The sequence below is a fragment of the Glycine max genome, chromosome 13 (assembly GCF_000004515.6).
Source record: "Glycine max cultivar Williams 82 chromosome 13, Glycine_max_v4.0, whole genome shotgun sequence".
NCBI lineage: Eukaryota > Viridiplantae > Streptophyta > Magnoliopsida > Fabales > Fabaceae > Glycine > Glycine max.
The window spans coordinates 38,654,313-38,673,475 of record NC_038249.2 but is presented as its reverse complement, the minus strand read 5'-3'; the positions used below and the strand labels follow the sequence as shown (position 1 = coordinate 38,673,475).

General features: G+C 32.2%; 1 protein-coding gene and 1 long non-coding RNA gene across 3 annotated transcripts; one reads left to right on the top strand and one right to left on the bottom strand.

The window, feature by feature from the left end:
• Positions 1-1,456: 1,456 nt before the first annotated feature.
• On the bottom strand, positions 1,457-4,476 carry LOC100816833 (rac-like GTP-binding protein RAC2). 2 transcript variants are annotated; one of them, XM_041008455.1, is made up of 8 exons: positions 4,299-4,476; positions 3,480-3,676; positions 3,304-3,391; positions 2,996-3,105; positions 2,781-2,844; positions 2,617-2,681; positions 2,445-2,510; positions 1,457-1,814 (listed from the first exon to the last, which is right to left on the bottom strand). In XM_041008455.1, the coding sequence occupies exons 2-8, from the start codon at positions 3,576-3,578 to the stop codon at positions 1,716-1,718; spliced, it is 591 nt and encodes a 196-aa protein (XP_040864389.1). In that variant the 5' UTR covers positions 3,579-3,676; positions 4,299-4,476; the 3' UTR covers positions 1,457-1,715. The 2 variants fall into 2 exon arrangements, with proteins under 2 accessions (XP_040864389.1, XP_003543315.1); XM_003543267.5 differs by lacking the exon at positions 4,299-4,476 and having other exon boundaries at positions 3,480-4,202.
• A 3,254-nt stretch (positions 4,477-7,730) lies between these two features.
• On the top strand, positions 7,731-12,476 carry LOC100798186 (uncharacterized). The gene is made up of 3 exons (XR_417732.4): positions 7,731-8,031; positions 8,804-8,948; positions 9,590-12,476. It is a non-coding gene; the product is annotated as an uncharacterized lncRNA (long non-coding RNA).
• Positions 12,477-19,163: the final 6,687 nt, after the last annotated feature.

The following is a 19,163-nucleotide window of genomic DNA, read 5'->3' as shown; positions in this document are numbered from 1 at the left end:
AAGAATATTGACATCGCAATGTGAAAAGATAAGTGATAAGTCATCAATTTAATCACTACAAGTTGTCTTGATTTAGTTATTTGTCCATGAATTAAGATAAATTCTCACACAAGGAAAAAAAACTCAAAGTTTCATTAGACTCAATTTGCCTCAAAACTACAAAGTTTATACTATTATAGGCTAAGCTTCATTTTAAACATCTCACTATGAATTAATTTCCACTTAGATATGAATTCCCACTTACATTAAATTTCCATTAAAATTAAAACTCCATTTACCATTATAATAACCTGGAAAACCTAAAAATTGACCTAAAATATTTCAAGAATAGTTCTTTAGTTCAAAAACTATATAATCCATCCAAATAAATTACAGCCTACAATTGCATCTTGAACATAAACTCTTGGACTCATTGTGTTTAAATTATTATCTTTAAGATTGTTGAATTCATCTTCAAGTTATAAAAATGAGACAATTTTTAGTTTGGACACTTGCATGACTATATTTTAAAAAGACTTTCTAATTTATTGCGGTCTTATTTTGATAATTGAATCTTTTATCCATTACAAAAGATATTTGAAATGATTAGACTTTTACTCGATTATATCACAAAATCAATCGATATTTCATATCAATAATATAATAAAAAGAATGAAAGAGAATGAGAGTCTGATAGTCTCACCAAGAAAACATATTTTTTATTTATAATTATGTATCTCATTTCTCAAAATATTTTAAATAAATAAAACATGTTTTACTACTTTGTTAAAAAATATTATTCTCATGAAATATAATTTCTATGGGACATGATTTTCGGATATTAAAAAATTTCATACAGCAAATGCCCAATTAAAGTACCAAAACTTTACATATTAGTCTCTTTCTTTTCTAATCAAATGAGTTTTCTAATATTTATTTTAATTCAATTATATTTTGGTGACAGTTTTATCTTTCGATAAATTTATTTAAATATTTTTATTCTTCCAATCGCATTATTCCACTGTCAAATCCGAATATCGAGCTTGTAGAAAAATTCGAAGAGAAAAATTGTTCTTTTCCCTCCTTGCAAACTCCACATGAATATTATAAATACCGAATGATAAAGTTCACAACGAAGAACCACTCAAGAATTCCCTATCACTTGACTCGCAGCTATATAGAATACTTCGGAGGTGCAATATATAAATATAATACCAGATTTATGTAACCAATCATAGCAATAGCTTGACAAGATGTCATTGCCTTTTATGTGAATTCAGACTTCAGAATCAATAATGATTCTAGCTACTTAACCTTTAAGTCCCCGTTAAACACAAATGACAAAGCTATGCTTATTGCACCTCGTGAAGGATTTGAAAAATGGTTAACGACAAAAATTATGATGGGAAATTTAACCATAACTTAGAGAAGAGAACAGTGCTAAGAAAAACAAAGATGCTGAGCAACACAAAAGTGATGATTAATGCTATTATACTTTTCTTATCACAAAAATTATCTTTAATTGAGTACATTCTTTCCTTGTATTTATCCAGTAGATACAACATCATTTAGATCCACCAGCAATAAAAAGTATTGGAAAACCGAAAGAGGGTAGAGTTTGGAATACATACGTTCAGAAAGGGCGATTCTTGCAATCAAATAAAGTAAAAAAAAACAGAAGGAAAACTTAGGGGAAGGGTACGAATGTTACATGATGCAAATCAAATGAATACCAATTAAAGGAAAACGCATGTTCTGTTCTTCTTTCGTTTTTTCTTTGGCTTTGATGGCTGCAGAACAACCTTGATTGCAGCGTCAAACACAGCCTTCACATTCTGAAACATTGCATCACAGACATAAAATTACGCTGAGGCTAATAACCTTATTTACTTTCAAGCTTGTTGCACAAGTTGATAGAGTAACTTTTATATATGGTTATACACTATAATATATATCTATCACGAAGACAATGATGCCATGTACCACATTCAATGTCTTCCAAGAAAGATACTTCAGACACAAAATTTATAAAAACAAAACAAATAATTTACAAGTAGTCTGACATCTGCAGCAAAATGACTAAGTGCAATGGTTACTATACAGTTGCGTTGAAAAAGATGTTTTCACTGTATATATTTTATTCTTGATAGATGCTTTGTTAGGTGAAATGATCTAGGAAAAAGATGCGCATACTGTTTTTGATTTTAGAACCATTTTTCTACTGTTTAAGCATGTAGAAATAGAGTTAAAAGTTGCACAGAAAAATGGTGTGGGCATATTGATTTTGTAAAATCTAATGCAGTTAATATTTAAACAATAATTGGCTCATGTCCTCATATAACTTAAAACCTGAAGTCTGAAGATGTTTGGTATTATTTTATATTGTGTCCCTATTAGGACCCTTCTAGTGCAATTTGCTTTGATGGTATCTAAAACCTTCTAGTATAAGCATTGAAAATAAGAACCTGCTGAGTCTTTGAGCTGCATTCTATATACACAGCAGCACCAATTTCCTTCTTCAGCTCTTCTCCCTGCCCAACATTAACATTCAAATGTATTTGAAAACAAAATAAAAAAAATTCTATGCCAGCAACAAGAAAACGGTTTTTGTTAGAACATAGAATGCAAGTGACTTGCCTGAGCAGTAGTTATAGGTGTGGCCGCAGGATGATCAATCAAATATTGCCTATCTTCCCTCAAATCTGCAGCCAATTATAAACATCACATAACTATGAAAAACACTTATAGGTAGCTTAAGTAATACCAAAATGTCAAGTAATTTTTATAGTATTAGCTGATACCAAGTTTGGTTCCCACAAGTACAATTGGCACAATTGGGGCATAATGTCTCAGTTCAGGGATCCACTGCACAAAATGGGCCTAGTGTCAGATTATGTTTGGCTGGAATTATACCATATCACAGCTCAGAGACAAATATAAGATGTATACGTGTAAAATTGGTAGGTGTAAATGTGTCATATGATTGAGGGATAATTAAGAGACTCGGCAAAAAAACCTTCTTAGAGATATTTTCATAGCTGGCTCTGCTGAGGAGGGAAAATGCCAGCAAAAACACATCTGCTCCTCTGTAGCTCAAAGGCCTAAGCCTGTTGTAATCCTCCTGTCCTGAATTTATGAAGCTACAATAAATGAGTAAAGCATCGAAAAGTAATAACCATATCAAGAATTAAGGAATATCCAGTTTTAGTGATAGAAGCCTTCTTTTCACCACAATATACTATGCACATTACAATACAACTGCTTGGTAATGTAGTAGTGAGTGGTGAGTACTTTTTTTCTTAATCACCTTCAGAAAGTACTTACCAGCAGTGTCCCATAATCCTAGATTAACTGTGCTTCCATCAATCACCACATTTGCACTGAAGTTGTCAAAAACTGTAGGCACATAGTCCTGTTTTTTTTTTTTCCAACAAGAGCAAGTTAAACACAAACTAAAACTTAACACATTCAAACAACTAAAACATCATGTGTTTTCGTACCGTGGGGAATGTGTTGCTGGTGTAAGAGATGAGCATACATGTCTTTCCCACGGCTCCATCTCCCACAGTAACACACTTGATGAATCTTGCTGTACTCATTTTCAAATTCCTCTTGTGATTTCCTCACCTCACCTCACATCAAAGCTTCCTTTAACATTCTGTTGTTTTCATCACTTCAAGTTCCTATATTCCTTTCACTTGAAGAATTGGAAATAAAAATGAAACAATGGAGAGAAGAAGTATGATGCTTAGAAAGAAGGAGGAAGAGAAGGCCAGAAGGGTCAATTTGATTTTGAAAAGAAATGGAGGGGATGATCAGCATTTAATAAGCCAAGTCCCTCAGCACCAACTTTAGTGTGCCTCTTTTACCTTGAACATTATTGCATTTGGCTTTCTGTTTCTTTAAGGGGAAGGCCAGAGCAACAAAGGAGTCGTTTGGTGCTGTAGTGGTGTTAGTTGGTTAAGTATTGTACAAGGGAGAGAGTGAATAATTAGTATTTAGAACATAAAGCATTCCTTAGCAACATTACCTTAGTGTAAGTGGAATTGGACTCCGATAAAATCTCACATTCAAGTTTTGTAGATAAGAAAAAAACGTAATTGTAAAGAAAGATTCCCTTAAAGGTAATATAATAAATTTTAGATAGTCATTGATTCACAAAGTCAATAAATACTTCGCATTTATAACATTGTAAAAAAAATGAACATAAACATTGCTTGGTTAATGGATACCCCAGAACTAATGGTAGAAATAAGAATCATTAATTACAATTGGAGAAAAGAAAAGTAGATGGTAAAAACTGGAAGTTTGGACATTACCTTACCAAACCAAAAGCATGGTATCAAGTAGCACTAGTGTGCCGTACAACAACACAGACTCTAAATATTGGAACAAGTGGAAGTGGGTGGATGAATTTGACACTATAGTTCATGGAAAAAATATTCATTTTCCAAGTCACCAAATCACTGCCCAAATGATGAATCAACGTTCTGTTCTCGGCCTTGGTGGATCTATCCCCATCTTTATTGGGTGGTTAGTGTTATTGAAGACCCACCAATGTGTTTTTATTTTCATCAGTAAAGCAAGCTTTTTGACTTTTAATCATTTTATGTGTGCATTAATAATATGTAACGCAGTACAATATTATTGAGTACCAACTGTGATTTCATTAATTTGTAAGCAACTAGAATTTTTTTTTCTTTTTCTCTTTTTTGTTTGTTTTTAAAAGATAAAACTTGAATTCCGGGCTATTGTTCACACACTTCATAGGGAAGAGAGAGAACAATTCCAAATCACCAACAACTAAAAGCTGTGTCTGCTGAATACACTAGTCAATTGTAATTTTTAAACTTCATTAGTACAAACCCAAATGCAAATATTATAATATCATTGTATTCTACCACCTTTTTTTCCCCTCTTGGTTTGGCTTCTTTTTCCCTTTCTCCTATCTCTTGGATTTTGTGATTTTTGCTCTTCTTTTGTTCCATTTCCATGCGCGCCTTACCAGCTCACTTAAAGTTAGCTTTAGCTTTAACATGTTGAATGCATCATCATGTGAATGAAGAGTTTCCTTAATCTAGACAACTGCTACAATAACCAAGGCTTTAAAATGATGATTTAGTATGAAAAAAGTTGATTTCAAACCCTGTTTTGCAAGGTTGCTAAATTACTTTTGAATATATATCTGCCATGACAAAAAGGGACAAATCATGTCCCAACTGAAAATTTAAGTTATCAATCTGTAAATCAATATATGGAATTATTATTGTTATATGGTAAACAGCAATACAAAGTTGTTATTAGTCATGACGTATTTTTATACAATATAATACACAGATAATTAACTTCTAACTCTAATGTCACAATATGCTCCCTTTTTTCATATTATATGAATCTTTTTATTGTTATTAGTGCAAAATGTATATCAAGTTTGTCAATGATCATATATTCATATAGTATGATTTAACATATATATATATATATATATATATATATATATATATATATATATTATATGTTGAAAAAATAAAAAAGATTGTACACAGGTATATATGGCTTATTTTAATTTATCCGGTCCAATGATCCATTATTAATTCTTTTATTACTAACAAAAGTCGCAGTTAATTATGGTAACAACAAAATATTTGATTAAAACATTTTTTAAACTAAATTTCACTATTATATATCGAATGAGTAAAAGTTAAAACTCTCAGTATGAATCAATTAATCAAAGTTAAATTCAACTTCAAATGTGCGTTATATTATAACATTCAACTTCAACAAGACTTGCATAGTTGCATGACAGTGCAACAATGATAAGCTCATCATATAGCCTCGAACCATATCATCGCCGCAACTATTCCTGAATAAGAGAAATGCTCCTTCCACGGGATGCCAAATTCGATCAGAATGCCCATACTGATTCTTTAAGAATTTAATTAAAATGTTATTTTTTTAAAAATAATTAACATGAGTTATTGTTGCACATTTTATGTTCTATGTTTTGATGTGTTGTCACTTATCACGTCATTACATAAGTTTGAAGAATTAAATATTATAAATTTTAATAAAAATATGAAAATATATCATCAAATAATTCATATATCGGAATACTGAAATTAATATAATTTTTTAATGAAAAATATAATAACATTTATCTTGAATTTTAGTAATTTGTTTATAATTATTTGTGAGGTTTTATTTTATCAAAATTGATATGATTCACATTTTTTTTGTCAGTATAAAAAATTTACCATAGCCTTCCAGAAAAAATAAATAATAAATTTACCGTTATTAATAATTTTGTTAAATTAAGTTTTTAGGTTCCTAAATTATTTGATAATTTTTAATTAGATTCATAAACAGTGTTTTTAATTAATCCCTAAATTTGTATTTATTTTGTAATTAGTAACTCAATTAAAAAAATAGTTTGGGAAACTATTTCGAAATGATAAATAGTTAATTAAAAATTTCCAAATCTTTCTATGATAGTATTCTCACCTTGTAGGTTGAGAATACTGACTTTAGAACCTACAAAGCTGCATTCGTGAGAATACTGACATGCGGAGTGAAAATATTGGCTTATAGACGTTTGACAATTACTTGATTAATTAGGTTCCTAAATTATGGTAATTTTTAAATAGGTCCTTAAATTTTTTTTATTTTTATTTTCAATTGAATTGTTGAACTTATATATATATATATTTTTAAGGGATCTAGTTCCCTACAAGAACCTAATTAAAAATAAATACAAATTTAAGAACTTAGTTAAAGAAGAAAAATAATTAAAAGAAGTAATTAAAAATTGTCAAATAATACAGAAATTTTTAGAGATTAATATTTTTTTAATTTTAATTAAGTTTTTAGTTTCTATAATTTATTGAATGGGCGATTTTAATTGTCCAAATCAAATCCCGACACTTTTAAAATTAATGAAATTCAACCCAACACTGATATGGATTTCTTTAAACATGAAAAAAACAGTTCAAATTAAAAAAAATGAAAACAAACAGCTGAAAAAAATTATTTGATAGTTTAAAAAAAGTAATAAAAAAATAAAGGGAAAGCTTGTGTTGTGAAAAAAAAGAGATTTTAATTATTGTATAATAATCAATCTGTTAACAGTAGTGTAGGGTGATCTTGTTTTTTTTTTTCCTTTCCAATGCATAAAAAAAAAATCTGTTAACCTTAGTGTGAAAAAAATCAGTGAAAGGCCATACTAATAATTAAACTAACCGCTCCTTTATGATTATATAGACAACAACAAATAATAAAGTTTACTAATTAGCCTCATGTCAAGAATATGCCTTTATTATTACTTCCAAGACTATCACTATAAAGTAACACAAACAACCACTAAAAATTTAATCAGTCAAAAACTTACATAATAAGGGAATCCAGATAAGAAAACAAAAACAAAATTATTGACGACAGTTGTTGTTGTTGTAAAGAAACTTATAGAATCATTTTTTAAAAAATAAAACATAAAAGGACTACATTTTAGTGATTTGATCAGTATTAGGTTACTATCTTAGACAAAAGTTACATTGAAGTCTTTTAATAGTATTCAATTTTTATTTAAATATTATTAAAATGTTTTTCTTGTTTTTATTAAATGTAAAATCAATTATTAAATTTGTATATTGAAATTCAAAAACTAAATAAAAATAAATTATTAAAGTCCTTTATGGAAGTACCATTTTAACTCAAAAGGAGTTAAATGTCAAATAAAAAGAATGAGATGCATCTGGTTAAACGAAAAAAAAACCTGTTTAGAGTCGAAGCCTAATTGGGCCACAAAGCCCACCGCGCCTCTATCGTCGACAAAGAGGAACGCCTGTGCTCACAGTGGTATGGAAGTGGAAGCACAAAGCAGGAATCAGAAGATGCGGCGGTGATCAGCAAGTGACAGCCCAATGGCATTGCTGTTGTTTTCTTCTCTTAACTTCTGCAGCTTATTCCCTTTCCGTCCAACATCTAAAGCTTGGATCTTTTCGCAAGTGGTTTGTGCAGCACCTACAAACCGTTTTTTTGATTCTTCTAACTTACAAGGTACCCCAAATATGGTTATGTAATTTTCTGGTATCATTTCCTTTAAACACAATTTGTGTGTTCTGTTGTATCTTCGCGTGTGTGGTAACTTGTGCTCATCGGCTCATCGCTTTAGCCATTGCGTTCGTTGTTCTTAATTCTTTGCTCCTCTGTCTCACCTATGTTCCTTCAATTAGTCTTTTTATTACTTTACATTTTACTTGCTTACTTAGATAAAAGCATTCCGCGTCATTCTTAAATTTTGTAAAGGTCATATTTTTATACAACTATTGTTATATTTTGTTCGTATTTTGTACTAGCATTATAGGCACCGAAGCAATTATTGTCCCTGTCCTATACACAACCACATAATTATCTGAAGTCAGTGTAGTTTTATATTTCTTCTCTCGCTGAAAATTGTCCTTAGATAACTCTTTTATTTCTCTTAAAATCTATCCATTAAAGTGAACACAAATTTTAATTTTAGTTTCTTGCACTCTCTACGAAGAACTTAATCCATTAAGTCCCCTTACTGCTGCAATTATTCCTTTCCTGTGTTCAACTAGCTGGTATCGAACATGTAATTTGCCGTACATTCAATTACAATTTAGCTGCTTTATTTATTTAACAAAATTATTTTTGCATAGTTTTATTGCCTTAGTACGGTTCAGTTTTGTAGGAGAAACTAGGCTCAGAGGTTTAATTCTTCCAGTCATTACATGTTTCAGCTTCTAATGGGAGTCTCAACACCTAATCTAACAATATTCTAATTATGTTAAATTCTTTCATTCAGTTTCCATGTCATGCTGCTGAGACAAAGTAAGGGAGATTTTGAGCAGCAATAAAGTCATAAACATGCTTCTGAATTCCGATAGGTGCTAAGTGGAAGTCTATTCATCACCATTTAGTCCCTCCAAGTGGGCCTACAATCATCATAGGTGCTTTTATTATTTCATACGTGTGCAGTGATACCCTTACACATGCCTCTTCGTACATACCCTTTACAACTTCTTAGGTTGCTATACTTGCAGGGATCCAACCTGATCCAATCTGACAACACCCCTAAATACGTGATTGATTGCTGTTTGATGTAGTTATATTTGGCTAATTGCCTAATTCATTTCAAGTGCATGTTCCTAGGAGAGCTATGTTGATTCTAGTCATATATATTTTTTCTTTATTTGCACCATAATGTGTGAACCTAGACCCTAGTTATATGTTTATTGTTAATCATTGCATTGCATTGTATGTTTATTATTGTTAATTTCAACATGGATTCTATACATTGATATGCTGATGTCCTGGCTTTTGGTGATGACGTGCCACATTTTTGTGATTTAATCATTTCATTTTCCTCTCTAAACACTGGTAATGTCCAATTGGCAGTTTCTAGTGATACCTTGTTTGATATTGCACCATGTAAAGGTGCCTCCTTGTAGAACATAACAAAAAAAATATATTGATATTTTTTTCAATGTTTGGCCGCATCCTTTCATTCTTTTTCTTCTCTTTGTGAAATATAAATACTCATACCCTTTTGCCCCTATTGATCTAGTATTTTTCTGGCAAATGTCCACAGGTTTCATTTCTCTTGGGTCAAGGTGCTCCAGTACTATCTTAGCTGATCAAGAATGGTGATGGGAGCAATGATGCACCATAGATTTCTTCTTCATTTCTGCCCTATTCTCAATCAATGTCTTTCAGGACGTTCAGTTTCTTCATTGCAAAATCTTGAGCAGGCTGTTAGAGCGGAACTAGAAGTTAAAAACTAGGTTAAAATTCCAGAGCTTCTCATTTCCTCGGAATCCTGCCAAAATTCAAATCCTTTTTCTTTTTTATTCTTCAATTCCTCAGAACTTACGAGTGCAAATTGTTGATGAAATGTTGCAATCTTTTATACCTATCAGACCACGCTCCAAGCCCCAGCTAGCTTATTCCTATCTTCTTTCTTACACCCTTCAAAGCTCCCATCCCTTCCCCCTTGCACTAGCTGTCCTCCAATGGACTTCACGTTCTGGTTGCCTTCCAGTTCCTCAGAGCCATGTTCTCCTCTCATCTGCATGGTTGGACCAGCATTGTCTGTCTCATTCTGTAGCTAATATTTTACTTCAGATGCAATCAATTGGATATCATCCTGACTGTGGGACTTGTAATTATCTGCTATCATCTCTATGTGCTGTTGATCAACTAGAGTAGGCAGTTAAAGTCCTGAGAGGTATGGGTGGGGCAGGATGTGTTCCAGATTCGAGTAGTTATGGCACTGTAATTGGTGCAATGAGCAGAGTGAGAAAGACTGCTAAAGCACTGGATTTGATGAAGCAAATGGTGGTCCAATATGGTTTAACCCCAGACAGGGAACACTGGTGAAATTGTTGGCAGCATTACGGGCAAACAGGGAAATATGGAAGGCTGTTGAGATGATTGAATTCCTGGAGAAAGAGGGTAACTCTGTTGGATTTGAGAGTTACAAGTTAGTGATTGAAGGGTGCTTTGAGAAACGTGAGTACGTTTTGGCTGCAAAGGCTGCAACAGGGATGACAGAAAAAGGTTTTATTTATACCATATATCAGGGTCAGGCAGAAAATTATTGAAGGCTTGGCCAGTATCGATGAGTGGAAGTTAGCTTGTGCTGTGGGACAAAGATTTGCAGCACTTAAATCTTAGTTGTTAAATTATTTATAGTGGGCCAATTACAATGCTTAATGCCGATCAAGTGACTACATATTGCTTAGACCTGTGAATTTTGCATTATGGTGTCTGTGTTCTTTTCTCAATGACATTACTGGAAGATTATCTCATTCTTTGAGGCAGAGTAATGAAGCACAAGGATCTCAGATTTGCAAAACATTTGGGTGTATAATTTATAACGTCAAAGCATGGAAAAGGGTGAGCATATTTGATGGAACTTGGTTTCATTTGAATTGTGGAATTAATGTTCCCACTTAGTCTAACTTTAAATTTGTTAGTTATTTTGTACCCCATTCAACAGAATTTGGCAATAAAACAGTATTTTTGTGACTGGAAGTAACTAAATGTATATTAATTACTCAAAAAATGCAAGTATATTAAATGCACCTGGCTATAAATTCCTGGGTGAAATCATGTAATTTGTGCTGCAGTGTTCCGGTTTCTTTTTTGTTTGTTTTTGCTGAATGATCAATTAATGACTTCAATATGGCTTAACTTCACTTTCATTTGCTGGTCCTTTGTTGGGTTTACTGGTTTTGAGGTGGGTTCACTACTAAGGTGGATCTTGGGGACCACTAGGGGTTTTCTACGCAAAGGGCAGTGGGACAAGAGGATAAGAAAGGAACTGAAGGGTATTTGTAAATTATTAACTTCACTTGGATTTTTTCTTACTGTTTTGATATGATTGTGGTGCTAACTGCTAACTTCTTTTTTCCTAACTATGTCCCTAGTTTTATGAACCTAATGCTTGACAGGGTAGCCAGCCTCCGTGGCAATGCCACAAGTACCATCTTTATCCTTAGTATCATGCTTCATCCTACTGTAGCCAGATTCACCCCAGTCTATCACAGTCTATCAGTTGTTGTTCTGAAAGAGAAACCAGCTTTCCTGTTTTTATTTTTTTGATGCCTTCCACTTCAGAGAATGCCCAACAACTTCCTGCATCAAAAGTTTGGTGCCATAATGTCAACAACTCCAGACATAATTTGGAAGTGTTAAAGCATGATCTTTAGCTAACTAAGCATTAGATAAATATCAAAAGGCTTTCAATACGTTCCATTGTAAGGAAATTCCTTAAGATGTATGAAATCTTGAGAATACAATATCCCTGTAAATATTACTGAGGTTAATCAATATAGGTAAAATTCACCTGGAATTGCTGTGCAAGTGTGACTAACCACAGGCGTGTGTGTAATATGTGTATTTATTTATTTTAAGAAACTTTACCAACATGGCCTTGATCCTTGATATGTGTAACTGCACCTCTTCTCCTCCAATCTATGCTTTTTGGTAGATCCCCATGTTTTTGGTACATGAATCCTGTCTGCAAATGCAACATAGGTCGATAACCCAGATACATACATCTAAACTCTACATTTGTAAGATCTGCAAACTTGTTGTCTGTGAGCTTGTAAGCATAGTTTTTGAGAGTTGTAGACCTCTATAAAATGAACATTTACTCGGTAAATTTCAAAATGGACTTCCCATTGATCTTTGTTCCCGTATTTTCGTGCATATTCTTTCAGCCAACTTTCATACCTCTTCCTCCTTATTTCTGAATCAGATGAATTTTCAGGACATGCACTTGCAGTTATCCATAGATTGCTCAAGACAAGAAGATTGATGATAGGAACACTTAATGTTATTGTTGTCTTCATGGCTAGTTCTTAGTGCAGCAGAGAATGACAACATGCATTAATATTTATTATAACCAAGTGTTTATTCTTTGTTTTCTTTAAAGGATCAAGTGTTTATTCTTTATGTATGTTTGTTTTGTTTATGCATTGAAATGCATGTTCATTACTATTTTAGAGGCGTTTTTGCACAATGTTTATCTTGCATCCATGTATTTCATGTTTGTGAGTTTTAGCAAGGCATGAATTCTATGTATCATTTTCTCTGCATGACCCATAATACAGACGTGCAGGTCTTTAACTTGCTTAAGGTTTAGCTGCCCAAAACGAAATTGGCTTCTCTACTTTCCATTTTTCAGCTGTTCATGCACTGTCCATGTAGTTGTGTTAATATTTTATTTTGTTAATATTTAATTTTGTGATTCAATTTTAAAACTGTGTGGTTTTTAAGGGGCAGCACAGGGACAGTTGGGAAAGGGACAACAGAGAAATCGCCCAAAATTACTGAATTCTGACACATTTGGATGTTTGATAAGCAATTTCCTCGATTTAAGCTGTCTCAATTGGTGTGAACAGTTTGTTGTTTTGTCTAGACTTACAGTTGTAGTGCATTATTTCGAATGAATTCCAATTTAATGGAAGACTAGGAAATTTTTTATTGTAAGTCTACGCTGATAGTTAGTGCTTTATAATATTTGAATTTAAAGATTATTCAAGAGCCAGGGAATCATGTCCAGCTTAAGATACTGTCTGAGCACGCTAATTTCATGCAGAAGCTAAGGAATTTTGCACATGGGATATATATTTGACAGCCTTTATTCTATATTTATTGCTAAATCTCAGATATAGGCAGAGCCACTGCTATAGAGGAATGAATTGAAGGGAACCGAATAAAATGTAATAAATTGTTTGAATTTTAAAATATGATGCAATGGAATGGAGTCTATTTTTTTAAAATTATTATCTCATTTAATCCAATACCTTTATTTTTTCTTTCCTAATTTGGGCTTGTGGAGTGAAACTAATTTATTATTAACTGACCCATCTATCATTTTGTTCATTTTCCAAATAATGCAAAATTAAATATTCGAGCAATGATAATTGATAAGGTAATTGGTAATCTGATTCTATTTCATTTTATGCATTTATGTCTGACAGGGATAATGATATAAAACTGAATGATATGGAATAAAATAAAGTCAAATAGAATAAACCAATTAACCATATTATTTGTATTTAATATTTATAATAGAGCAGAAGAGATTGATTTCATCTCATGCCTCAAATTAGAGCTATAAAATAGGTATTAAATGAAATGCAATCTATCGTTATTCATTTCATGTAATCATATATTTCAGACAACGAAATTTAACATCATTCCATTTGGTTTCATCCCTTAACATTAATTCAAAGACAATCTTGGATGACTTTAAGGGTGTGGGGTGTTAAGCGGGTAAGATTCCAGAAAAAAGCATCCAGCCATGTTTCCCTGAAAGTTTAATGTCTTTCCTCCAAGAATTGCACATGTCTTGACTTGAGAACTCTGGATGCACACATCCATGGTAAAACCTTAGGCTTCTCAACTTGCCAGCTCTTCATGCTTACCCATTAAGTGATTAGTGAATGGTGCATTGATATAGGAGTACACTAGTACAGTAGTAGAAAGGGCTTGACTGCCCTAACTTCAAATGTGTTACCAAATCTGGAAGAAAAGAAGGAAAATAAAAGAAAAATAAATTAAAGGAAACCTTATTAGATTTTAATTAAGGATCAATTGCCAAATGAGATATTTAACCTCATAAAATAATAATATATTTCTCTATCTCCAAATACATAAATTATTTGGTACAAAATTATTTTAATTTAATTAGTAGGATAAAATTAAAGTCTCGCATATGTTATTGTGTTAAATAAGATTGTTCCCGATAAAAGGATATATGCGGTTTGTAAAAAAAGAAAAAATCTTTTATTTAGAATAGTTCAAATTTATGAGGCACTTTATGTTTAATTATAGCCATCTTTATTTTCTAACTTTACACATTCTTTTTACTTTTTAAAACCTCATTGTGGGTTCTTAGAACCAACATTTAAGCACCATAAACATGCCTACTCTCCAAGTTGTTGAAGCCATCAATGTATAATGGACAACAAATTAAATAATTAGCGTAAGGATGATGCCCTTTTCGGTATTTCACGAAGGAAAATACATAATATGTTTGAGATTCTTTTCTTCTGCATTAGTTGGGATTCGTCTCTTCGATATTAGTCCGAATTCTTTTTCTGCTACTCCTTGTATCTTCCAATGCATAGTTCATAATGAAGCTAACACAATCTGCAATGAGATCGTCATAACTGAGGAATATTGATTTATTCACTCACTGAAATTTTGTGATTTTTTTAAACAAAAAATTTGTCTAACTTAACAGGGGGTTATATTTAGTCGTCACGATTTTATTTTTTTTTTGGAATTTCTCACTCAATGTACTTTATGTTTTTTTAAACCAGATCGATCAAGTCCCTCTATATGTTAAAAATTAAATAAGTTTAGTTATTTTGTTAAGCTTTTGTTTAAAATCTTCAATTTTTCACTTTATGATGTTTAATTTGGGATATGAAATAATTTTAAAAATTTTAAAAATAAAAGATGTTTTTATGAAAGGTTTAGTAGGAAATAAAATTAGAGTAGTACAATTTTATTATCTAATAAGAATCAGATTATTTATGTAGATAATATATTATATTAACATTTGATATATTTATACTATATTTTATTGATATGAAATCATCATACTAGACCTGCAATGTCTATACTAATAATTTAATTTTCAAACTAAATTATACTAACAGAAACTAATTTTGTACCAAAATGGTACGATATTTTTTTTATTGTGTATATGTGTTTGGAATTTTAGGAATCTTAATAAAATATCAATAATCACTAGAAACACATTACCTTAGATTATTAAGAGGGGTTGTGAAAAATACATGAATCCATGATAAGCAGCAAAATTGATGAGTCTGAAGAACTGTTGGTTTTGTGTTCTTCCTTAACCAAATCATCATTTTTCTTTTGGGATCTTAGGTTTCTCGTTAGATGGGAGAAGATAATACAATTTTTGATTTGGTGTCTTGGGAACCACAACCTTGCTTTAGATTTTAACCTGTTAGAGTTCCCATTATTCTCTAACGGGCCAAATTGATTTCCACTTATCAAGTCCATATTAATTTATGATGATAATCCAATAGGCTCACCAAATTAGATCACTTTTATTGAGTCCATAAATGTAAATAACTAATGTAAATGATAAATATAATATGTAGTCCACACTAATTAATTAATTAGAAATCATAAAATGCCTAACAATCTTCCACTTGAACTTCATATTAACCTCAATCATATATATTGCAAAAGTCTTTAGGTGCGCAACCGTATGTTATTTACTTTACTTTTCTTAAACAATCTGGTCCATCTTATATAGTAACACAAAATCATTATAATTTTTCTCACAATCCAACGTGATTGAGCCACAATGATCACCAATGTCACATATACTTGATGACATAGATCAAATATGGATAAGCGACATGAAAATAACATGTAATGTGATATCATTCATGTTCATTTACAACTAGTCCAAACTTATTCTTTATAGAGATTAATTCAAACACAATATAAATATTGCAAACAAAACAAGCTCAGAATGAAATGATAACCTTCAACTTTATTTTATAGAAAATCAATCTATACAAATATCTGAAAAACATAAGGCATATATAGAACATAAATGAGACTCGAACTAAACTAAGGTACTATAAAGAGTCACTCCCATATAAGCAGTGTACTCATGAAAAACTTTAGGTACCAAATCTTTCGTAAGTGGGTCAGCTAGCATATCATTAGTCCTTAAATGTTCTATGAAAATCTGTCTATTCTGAACTCTTTCTTTAACAACCAAAAACTTGATGTCAATAAACTTTAATTTGGTTACACTCCTATTATTGTTGGAGTAAAGAATTGTTGAGTTATTGTCACAATAAATCTTTAATGGTTTTTCAATGTCGTCAACCACACGCAATCTAGTGGCAAAATTTCTTAGCCATATCCCATGGTTGGATGCCTCAAAACAAGCAATGAACTCTGGGGCCATGGTCGAAGAAGCTGTGAGAGTCTGTTTAGCAGACTTCCAAGAGATAGCTCCTCCAGTCAGCATAAATATGTATCTAGATGTGGAGCGTTTGCTATCTTGACATCCAGCAAAATCAAAGTCTGAGTACTCAATGATCTCCAGATTCTTAGACTTCTAATAAGTGAGCATATATCCTTTTGTTCTCTTTAGGCAACGCATCACACGTTTTGATGCTTTCCAATACTGCATTCCAGGATTACTCAAATATCTGCTCAGAACTCCTACTGCAAATGCTATATCGGGACGAGTGCAAACTTGAGCGTACAGTAGACTTCCTACTGTTGATGCATAAGGAATCTTTTGCATCTCTATTCTTTCAAGGTCATTATTAGGGCATTTTTTGAGACTAAATTTGTCTCCTTTAGCTATCGGGGTATCTCCTGGTTTATTATCTTTCATGTCGAATCTATCTAGGACCTTATCGATATAACTCTCTTGTGACAACCTTAGGATACCTTGAGAGCGATCTCTTAGTATCTTGATTCGTAATACAAAAGAGGTTTCCCCAAGATCTTTCATCTCAAAATTTTTCGTCAGAAATTTCTTAGTCTCTTGTAAGAAGCTTATATCGTTGATAACAAGTAGTATATCATCGACATATAACACCAAGAATGAGTATTCACTCCCACTAAAATTATGGTATACACAATCATCAACTGTATTTGCCTCAAAACCATACGAGGTAATGAATTGATGGAACTTGTAATACCATTGACGAAAAGCTTGTTTCAAACCATAGATAGATTTATTTAGTTTGCAAACCATAGACTTTGAGTCACCTGATACAAAGTTTTCTGGTTGCATCATAAAAATTGTTTCTTCAATGTCACCATTTAAAAACATAGTCTTAACATCCATCTGATGTAGCTCTAAATCATAATAAGCTACCAGTGCCATTATTGTTCTAAAAGAATCCTTTGAAGATATTGGAGAAAAAAATTCTTTATAGTCAATGTCTTCCTTTTGGGTAAATCCTTTAGCGACTAGACGAGCCTTATATCTCTTGATATTGCCCTTTGAATCCCTTTTGGTTTTAAATATCCATTTGTAGCCAATAGGTTTCACACTTTCAAGCAATTCGACAAGATCCCAAACATCATTGTCTTGCATAGATTTCATCTCATCCTTTATGGAATTGATCCAGTTTTGAGAGTTAGAACTATGCATGGTTTGACAGAAGTTAATCAGATCATCCTCTGTTAAACCAATGTCATCCTCATGTTCTTGGAGAAAGATAATATAATCATCAGGGATTGCACTTATCCTCTCTCTATCAGATCTCCTTAATGGCGCTTCTTGAGGTTGTTGAGGTTGTTGTATAGGTATTTGAGGAACAACCTCATCGTTGTCTTGTTCTTGAAAAATGTCATCAACAATAGTTTGAACATTGTTTTCTATTACTGGAGTTGTTTCTTAAACAACAATAGGTATGAGGACTTAAGCACTGTCAATAACAAGTTCTTTCTCAAAGACAACTTTCCTTATGTTCTCTTCCTTCCTAAACTCAACTTCCTCAAGAAATCTTGCATTTCCTGTTTCAAATATTAATCTTATAGTGGGATCATAAAACTTATAGCCCCGAGAGCGTTCAACATAGCCAACAAAATAGCAGCTAATTGTTCTTGAATCCAGCTTTCTTTCATGTGACCTATAAGGCCGCGCCTCAGCCGGATAACCCCAAATATGCAAATGCTTAATGCTTGGCTTTTTGCTAGTCCAAAGTTCATAAGGGGTTTTATTGACTGCTTTACTTGACACCTTATTAAGGATGTAAGCTGCGGTCTTTAAGGCTTCTCCCCAAAGTGACTTTGGCAAAGAAGAATGACTAACCATACTTCTCACCATATCCTTAAGAGTTTGGTTTTGTCGTTCTGCAACACCTTTCATGTTAGGTTTGCTTGACATAGTGTATTGTGGAACAATTTCACACTCTTTGAGAAAAAGCGCAAAAGGTCCTGAACGTTGTTTTCCTGATCCATCATGTCTACCATAGTACTCACCACCACGGTCAGCTTTGATAGTCTTGATTTTCTTTCCAAGTTGAAGTTCAACTTCAGCCTTGGAACTCTTAAAAACGTCTAGGGATTGAGATTTTTCATATATCAAATAAAGGTAACCGTATCTAAAGTAGTCGTTTATGAACGAGATAAAGTATTGTTGTCCATTCTAAGAAGGTGTTGGAAAAGGACCACAAATGTCCGTATGTACCAGTTCTAAGATGTCTTTAGCTCTTTCGACACCTAATTTTCTTATGTTTGTTTGTTTTCCCTTTATGCATTCAACACAGACTTCAAAGTTTGATAAATCTAAAGGTTCAAGAATTTCATTCGACATAAGTCTTTGAATTCTCTATTTAGATATATGACCTAAGCGTTTGTGTCATAAAGTGACTGAATTCTCTTTTAATTTTCTTTTTGTACCACGTAAATTTGTCTGCATTATTTCATTATAGGAACAATTAACATCTAACATATATAGATTATCAATAAAGAAATTGGAATCAATCAAATTCCAATTCTGGTAGAAACTAACTTTATTATTTTCGAATGAAGAAAAATCAAATTCAAATTCTCGTATAGATGTCATTAATTAATATAAAGCCCGTCCATTAAGATGGTACTAATCATGACTGAGCTTTGTCAAA

What these genes read in the sequence shown, in the direction of transcription:
- LOC100816833 (XM_041008455.1), bottom strand. Translation starts at nt 3,578, where the DNA reads ATGAGTACAGCAAGATTCATCAAGTGTGTTACTGTGGGAGATGGAGCC. An exon ending in ATGAAAATATCTCTAAGAAG is followed by an intron (nt 2,845 to 2,995) that starts GTTTTTTTGCCG and finishes CATTTTGTGCAG; the next exon opens with TGGATCCCTGAACTGAGACA. An exon ending in GCAGCTCAAAGACTCAGCAG is followed by an intron (nt 1,815 to 2,444) that starts GTTCTTATTTTC and finishes GCAATGTTTCAG; the next exon opens with AATGTGAAGGCTGTGTTTGA.